The sequence below is a fragment of the Hippoglossus stenolepis genome, chromosome 17 (genome assembly GCF_022539355.2).
Source record: "Hippoglossus stenolepis isolate QCI-W04-F060 chromosome 17, HSTE1.2, whole genome shotgun sequence".
NCBI classification, from domain to species: domain Eukaryota; kingdom Metazoa; phylum Chordata; class Actinopteri; order Pleuronectiformes; family Pleuronectidae; genus Hippoglossus; species Hippoglossus stenolepis.
The window spans coordinates 13,901,406-13,909,574 of NC_061499.1; the positions used below are offsets into that span (position 1 = coordinate 13,901,406).

General features: G+C 41.9%; 1 protein-coding gene across 1 annotated transcript in view; it reads left to right on the top strand.

Moving 5' to 3' along the window:
- col8a2 (collagen, type VIII, alpha 2) overlaps positions 1-8,169 on the top strand; it is a 48,737-nt gene extending 40,568 nt beyond the window's left edge. Inside the window, exon 3 of the mRNA XM_035182050.2 lies at positions 2,840-8,169. Coding sequence (XP_035037941.1) covers positions 2,840-4,743 — 1,904 coding nt within the window. The 3' untranslated portion in view covers positions 4,744-8,169. The remainder of the gene's footprint in view (positions 1-2,839) is intronic.

The following is an 8,169-nucleotide window of genomic DNA, read 5'->3' on the forward strand; positions in this document are numbered from 1 at the left end:
ACCAGGCTTGTGTTTCTCTCTGGCCCGGCCTCGCTCTCCGCTCTGCTCCACTTTGCTGGGAAAGAATAATGAGACCGTTTCTGAGTTCATATGGCATCCGTCCTCAGTCCAGAGTTTTCTGTCTGCTACACAAAACAAAAACATTTGCATTTTACACACACACTCAAACCCGATAAGAGCTCTCACGTCAGTCAGTTGGAGAACAGAAGCATTATCTAATTATTATATAAGAAGTGCTTGACTCAGGAACTCACAGAGAACTGTTTTACGTATGGATTCACGACCTGTCCATTATGTACTCTGCCTTCTGCCCACTCTGTGCCAGGAAAACTGTAACCTCACACAATCCATAACCAGCAGTTATTAAAAAAGAATGGATACATTACCTGAATGCTCTAAAAGATATTATGCATTGGATGGAAAAATTCACAAGGCACCGAAAATATATAAAAGTGAATCCAGAGGACTCTAGATGTCCTCTGAGCAATTTCTAATTTTTCTTTTGACAAGCGTGAAATTTGAGTTTTCATTTTCCTATTATTGATATTATGATGTCAGATATCACCTTTATGTTCACCAGTTTTCATGGAGACTGAATAATCAGCCGGCTTTTTCCAGTTGATCTGAGGGATCAGCTGGTTCATGGCTCAAGCAGGGCGGAGACACTGAGGTGTCAGACCATGCAGGGCATTAAAAACAAGCATTTTCAAATCAATCTTCCCGAGTACTACTCAAACTGCAAGTTACAACACTAATACGACAGAGAGAGACTTCTTCGCTTATATCATCTCCTCTGCAACAGGCGCTTCTTAGAGACTCTCACTTGTAATGTGTTGTTCTTGACACCAGGTGTCAGTAAGAGGCCATAAATCGTATTGGCACTCAACGAAGAGGCTGCACCATAAACACAAGTAAACCACATTGAACAGTAAATAAAACAGAGTGCTATCTAAAACTACGGGTATTTGCATGTGTCACTGTAACTAACCACCATCCAATTACTGTCAACATTAGACTAAACTCGACTAAACTCGCCTAGACTGTGGAGCCATGTGACCGCAAACAGCATACAACTTCAGTCATCTGTGTGTGTGTGTGTCTGTGTGTGTGTGTCTGTGTGTGTGTGTGTCTGTGTATTTTAACTAAGGTTATAAGGAATGTGAACAAGATCTGAGCTGAAAGGAAGAAGTTGACGGGTGATCTTGGATGTCTTAAGCAAAATTGAAGCCTGGCGTATCAAGGAGGATAGACATGAGCAATGCACATGTTAGTGTAGGTCAGTAGGATAATATTAATAATAGCTTTATTTGTATAGCACTTATTTAAACAAGGTTACAAAGTGCTTCACAAAAAGATCCATGGGAAAAAGCATAATGAACTCATATAAAAGGAATTCCATTCAGTTCAATTTTAAGGGCCAAATCATATACCTTAATATTTATAGAGAAACCCAACAGTTCCCACAATGCGCAAGCACTATTATCTACTACTATCACTGCAGAGTGGCATCCAGGTTCTTCAGATTCTCTTCCTCTGTCTTACTGGTGACACGTTTGTCTTCAAAGGAGTGTGGAACTTCAGATAATCAGATGACCTCTGTGGATTTTTTGTTAACTTTCCTACTTTTACCTGGCTTGTTCATTGTGCCACATTTCTTGTGTCTAGGTCCTTACTCCAACACTGCTGCAAAATGCGCTTTTTTGTCACATCAATAACATTTGCTCTGAGCAGTAGCTTGTTTTATTTCCTCTCCTGCAAGTGCATCCACAAGTGGCTCTCACGTGTAATGTGGTGTTCTTCCCAGCAGGTGTCAGTATGGTGCCATGAGTACATGTAAATAAACCAAGAAGTAACTTTGGTAACGATAATTGTTGAAGAAATAAGAGTCTGATAATTCGTCAGAATCTTTCAGAATAAACATAACACATATACAATTTCTGAATTCTACTGGAAGTGGACTTTGTGGAAACTAATCCAAACTAAGCCAGTTACTAAGAACAATTAAAATTGATTATGTTGTCATTTCAAATACATTTACAACAGAGATGTGCAGTCTCCTTTTCCTCAACAAATACAGCTTTTGTATACACCCTTATATGATGTGTGGTTAAAGGAATCAAAAAACAATATCATGCAATACAAATAAACCATTGTTGGTAAATATTTCATCCATTGTTTTTCATTTTGGCCCCTTTAACAGCCTGATGGGAATAGCACTAAGTGGCAGTATCGTGCAAAGCGTTCCAACTGCTTCATGAGGACGCTGTAGGATAGAGTTTCGTATTGTGTTGATATGAATTGAATTTTTCATTTTTTGGTAATATTTCTGAATTACAGAATTTTAAAGAGTTTATTTTTTTATTTTCTCAAAGAATGTTAGTGGTTTACAGTAGTGCAATCGAAAATCAACTGCCAAATTCTGATATACCATCTCTAGCCACAAGATGGCTGCAGTAAACAAAACATTTACAAAACTGTATTCTACATCTTATTTTAAAAAATACATGTTTTTATGTTCATTTTGTCTGTTTGTTTATGTGATTCCTTAAAAGAATTTTTAGTATTTCTTTTCTGAAAAGTGCTATGAAAAGCAAATGCGAAAAAATTTGATTTGTTTTTATTGAACAACATTGCCAACATAATGGTATTTGGTAACAACATTAACAACATCTAGTAATAAAAAATAAAAACCAAATATACCAGATTACCTTTTTACTACCCAACCCTAAGATACATACACTACACACAAACAACTTAATTTGACTCTAATTTGTCTGTTTTCTTTTTCAGTTTTTAAATACACTTTATTTTACCAGCAACATGTTCTTCTCATTTTTAGATATGCCACCCATGATGGAAGTGAAGGGGGAACCAGGCCCTCAAGGAAAACCTGGACCAAGAGGCCCACCTGGGCCAGCAGGACTTCCAGGAAAACCCGGACTGGGGAAGCCAGGCCTCAATGGCCAACCCGGCCCTCAGGGGCCTCCTGGCTTTCCAGGAATTGGTAAGCCTGGACTTCCAGGTCTTCCAGGAAAGATTGGGCCAATTGGAATGGCAGGCCTGACTGGTGAGGTTGGCCCTCGTGGCGAACCAGGTGCTAGAGGTCTTCCAGGGCAGCCTGGCCTTCCTGGCCCAGCTGGTCTCTCTCTGAATGGGAAACCTGGGCTTCCAGGCATCAGAGGCCCCTATGGGGCACGGGGAGAACCAGGACTCAAGGGTATTTCTGGCCAACCCGGAGAGCGTGGGCTTAAGGGCGAGAATGGAAATGGTAAGACAGGGGTTCCAGGTATAAGGGGTCCTCCCGGTCTAAAGGGCAGTACAGGATCACCTGGTCTTCCAGGTATAGGCAAACCAGGACTAAAAGGTTTGCCTGGACTGCCTGGTCTTAAAGGTGACCATGGACTCCATGGGGATCGTGGGGAACCAGGAGAGGTTGGCACTCCAGGTTCACAAGGTCTTCCAGGGCCAGTCGGGGTTGGGAAGCCTGGGTCAGATGGACTACCAGGAGCACCAGGTCCACTAGGGCCAAAAGGAGAGTCAGGAACCAGGGGTCCTCCTGGATTTCCTGGGACTCCTGGCTATGGAAAACCTGGTCTGAGTGGGATAAAAGGAGAAAAAGGCCATGGTGGCCTGCCTGGTTTCCCGGGAGACAAAGGACTGCAAGGAATGGTGGGCCAAGTTGGGGAGCCAGGTCTTGATGGACAACCAGGGCCAGCAGGACTTCAAGGCCCAATGGGACTTCCAGGAAAACATGGAATGCCAGGACAGAAGGGAGAGCTGGGACCCCAAGGCCCTCCTGGACTGCCTGGCCTCAGAGGTGACCAAGGCTCCAGTGGACCCCATGGGAAACCTGGCATGTCTGGGGAAAAAGGCATCCCTGGGCTTAATGGTCCAATTGGAAAACCTGGACCCAAGGGTGAAGCAGGGCATATTGGCCTACCTGGGAATCCAGGGTTTATGGGTGGTCCAGGATCTAAAGGGGAGAATGGGTTTATTGGGACTCCAGGCCCCAGGGGCCAGTCAGGCATTCCTGGTCTTCAGGGGCCCATGGGTCCCATGGGGCCACAGGGTGGTCCTGGCACAAGAGGTGAACCTGGACTTCCAGGGCCTCAAGGACTGGGTAAGGTGGGAGAGAAGGGAACTATGGGTCCACAAGGTCCTCCAGGGAAACCAGGCCCTTCTGGGCTCAATGGTAACCTTGGCCCTCCTGGGCCTCCAGGGCCCCCTGGTCCTTCAGGAAATGGCCAAACAGTTGTTGCAGGGCCAACAGATTCACAGTTGGAAGGGGATGAAGTACCAGGGGACAGGAAGGGGTCAGTGTACAGTCAAGTTCCACTTTCTGCCACTGTAGCACCAGCGTTCACAGCCATTCTCAGCACACCTTTTCCTCCCTCTGGCATGCCAATCAAATTTGACAGGACCCTTTACAATGGGCAAAATGCCTACAGCCCTGCAACTGGCATGTTCACTGCTCCTTTATCTGGCGTCTACTACTTTGCATACCATATGCATGTAAAGGGAACTAGCCTGTGGGTGGCACTGTACAAGAACAATGTACCAGCCACTTACACATATGATGAATACAAGAAAGGCTACATGGACCAGGCGTCTGGTAGTGCTGTCCTCGAGCTGAAGGAGGGTGACCAGGTATGGATCCAGATGCCCTCGGATCAGGCAAATGGCCTCTATTCTACCGAGTACATCCACTCCTCCTTTTCAGGATTCCTGCTCTGTCCCACATAACCTTGTCCTCTCCTTCAAATATGTTCCTGTATTGGCACCTCAGAGCAGCCCTAAACCTAAATTACCTGCAGCCATAATAGAAACACAAAACCCATACGATTCTCAAACTAATTGCCTTCATCTTTAAATATCTCACCCTCAACAATATGAGCGAAAGAGAAAACAAACTTTGTGAAAGAAATGGAAAGTAAAAAAAAAAGCAGGGGATGGAATTTCATACTGTGTTTCCTTGTTTCAGTGTCCTTCAAATGTGTGTTTTGGGTTGTATTTTATGTTGGTGTTTTTTAGCTTATATTATTTTAATTATTATATTGTCATAATTTTATTGTTATTATTTGGTCCTCGTCATCATCGTTGTTGTTGTTGTTTATTGAATTCAGACTATTAAGTGCCTTACTTTGTAATGTGCTAGTAACAGACCTTCCCGTGTGACTGCACATCCTGCCCAAAGCTCTGACATCATAAGGACGACATCACCAGACCCTGGTGGGGGTGGGTGGGGGGGTGATTGGTTCCTCTGGCTGCAGTTACTTTCCCCATGTCCTCTTATTTAAACCGAGAATACTGACTTAAAGAGCAACAGTACAACATAGGAAGTATAGACAAACAATAGCAAAAGAATGCATTTAGTACATTTTTCTTTTATTTGACCTATTTGGTAAAAAAAAATATTAATGGGATTGAATCTTTGTTTTAGCGTGAGATATATATAGTTTGACATTTAGTTGGTATAGGCATCTGTTTGGTGCTGATTTCTTTGCATCTTTCTGATTTTAGTTGGTGACCATTTTAAACGATGGGTCTTTGTCTTTTTTCACAATTTACTAATCTGTCCAGAAATACAATCCAGGAAAAAATGGCCTTACAATATTGGAATTATTTTATATAAATCACCCGTGTTAAAAGGATCAACACCATCATGCAAGGATTACATGTATGTATACAGTCAGTGTTTACATGCCATAAAATAAATACTGAGAGCAAATGAAAATGGATTTTAAGGACTCAACTACAGATTGATCGAAGGCCCTGCTTCCTTGTATGGATCTGATTTCCCCATCACCATGTGGCAGGCATCATCTTCACGTGCTCTAACCACGACATCCCCACTTTTCTATTGGTATACTACCTACTAATAAATCAGTGTAACATTAACATTCCAAGTCAGTAATCTGCACTGCCATACTATGAAAATCCCATTCTGACCATGTATTACATAACATGTGAAGATGCTGTCAACTTATGCTCATAAATAAGAAAGGAGGCAAAAGCATAATAAATCAAATAGATCCACTTCTTCCCTGGATGCGAGTGGTCCGTGTGACTTGTTCCCGTGCAAATGAGAGCAATTCTGAATCATTTGTAGTTCTGGTTGAAAAAGCTTTCTATTAATTCCCAAACCATTGTGTCGGAAATGGCCGGATTATTATTTAGCTTAATGGAACATCCGTGAGTATGAGGACAGGATGTGACAGAACTGACTAATGTCAAAGCGTACAGCTGGAAATGAGATTGGATATGCATTTACTGGATGAATAAGTAAAGGGACTTGACTGAGGCCCACAGGTTGTGAAACGCAGGTTGTGTAACATTTAACAAATCCCTGCCAGATTTCTGGGAGAGGTAGTAGGCCAGAGGTGAGAGCTATGTATTCACTCATTTCTGTTGAATAAGTCGTTAAAGATACACGCTGAATGTGTGTGTGTGTGTGTGTGTGTGTGTGTGTGTGTGTTAGATGTACCTTTCTGTCACCCTGTCAATGTGTGTTTGTGTGTGTTTGTGTGTGTGTGTCGTTGTGTCACGTTGGGCCCCTGGCATTCAGGTCTTGAACACTTCCGCAAAGGTAATAATAAACTTGAACAAAGTGACAAAATGTTAGGAAGACCTCACAGTCCTGTTAATGTTCCACAAGAAATCTGACTTTTAAATGGTGCTGCATCCTTTTGGAGGAGGGGCGGGGGGGTTAAGGAAATTCCATGCTTTCTAATAGTGCCTTTGCAAAGTAAGGGAACAGGTGATGAATGTAATGGATCGATGATGGGAGACAGACAAATCCTGGAATTTAATTTACACAATGAGATAAGAAGATAACATTCCTGGTGAACACTGAATGGGCTATTTTGCTCCAATGGTGTGCAATAATTCTATGTTTTACCAAGTCATGAGCAAAAAAAAAAAAAAGACAGTTGGGGAAGTGTTGCGAGTTCTTTATTCAATATTGCCGTTAAAGAAGAGATCTGGGCAACATTGCTGTGATTAAACGATGAAAACGCCGGTGCTTATATTACCATATCTGTGCCTGTACATGCCTCAGCTCAGGCAGGATTCTGATCAAACTCGTGCCGCCCAATAACGCTTTCATTACACTGAATTCTGACTACCTTACACCCTGATGGAGGGAACGTCAATGTGCGGAAAGGATTGTGCCAAACCTAGCTTTGCAATCAAAATGAATGTCTGCTGTTTGACTCATTACCAATGGTTTCTCCAAATCATGCTGCGTCACTACGTGTAAACAGTTAAAGTTGCTCGAGGAGAGCAGTGCCAGGAGGAGGCCAAATCAGTATTTTACATTTATGTAATGCAGACAATGCACTCGCTCTCGCCCTTTTCCGTCTAATAACATGAACACACCTACAACTGCTATGTGTCATTATTGTTACGTGGGTCTACAAGGCAGTCCGAGGCTCGTTATGTACTGTATGTTGCCTTTTTTTTTTGTCACCTTCTTTTTTCTTTTCTTTTTTTAGTTTTTTTTTAACATATGACATGGTGATGTGAGTTACACATGGCTAATACTCGCTCTCCTTATGTTTTCGTAGACAATGTCACTTGCTTGCAGAGTTTGCCCCGTGTGCAAATCATTTCACAAGTGAAGTGTCAGTTAGATCCGTGTACCGTCTCAATCACAAAACTGCTTTTCAGTGTTTGTTGTTTTGTTTTTCTTTACAAAAATGAACAAAAAATATGGGGAAAAAAACAGCCTCGCTTCGGTTCTTAAGGGATATTTGTTTGTCTTAGTTTCAAGTAACACAAACGGTCATTCCCATTTGCACATGAAATTAATGAAGATGTATTTATACATTTATGATAATTTAATAGGGATGCCAAAACCGACCACCGAAGCCTAGAACGTATAAAATGGTATTTAACGGCATTGATGAGTTAAGAGCATTTACTATTTTCTAGTTAGCATTCTAGTGTTGTTTGTGAAGGATTATTTTGTGGACTTTTATTTTCTATTTTGTGTCATTTACAATGTATCAACGTATAGGATTTTTGTCATACAAGGCTATTGCGTGCACTCTATGCAATAGAATTTGGGTATAAAATGCACTCTTTATGATTGAAAAATGTTTGTCTGCTTATACAAAATCTACAGTACTTGATTGTATTGATACCACATCAATAAAAACCTTCTTGAAA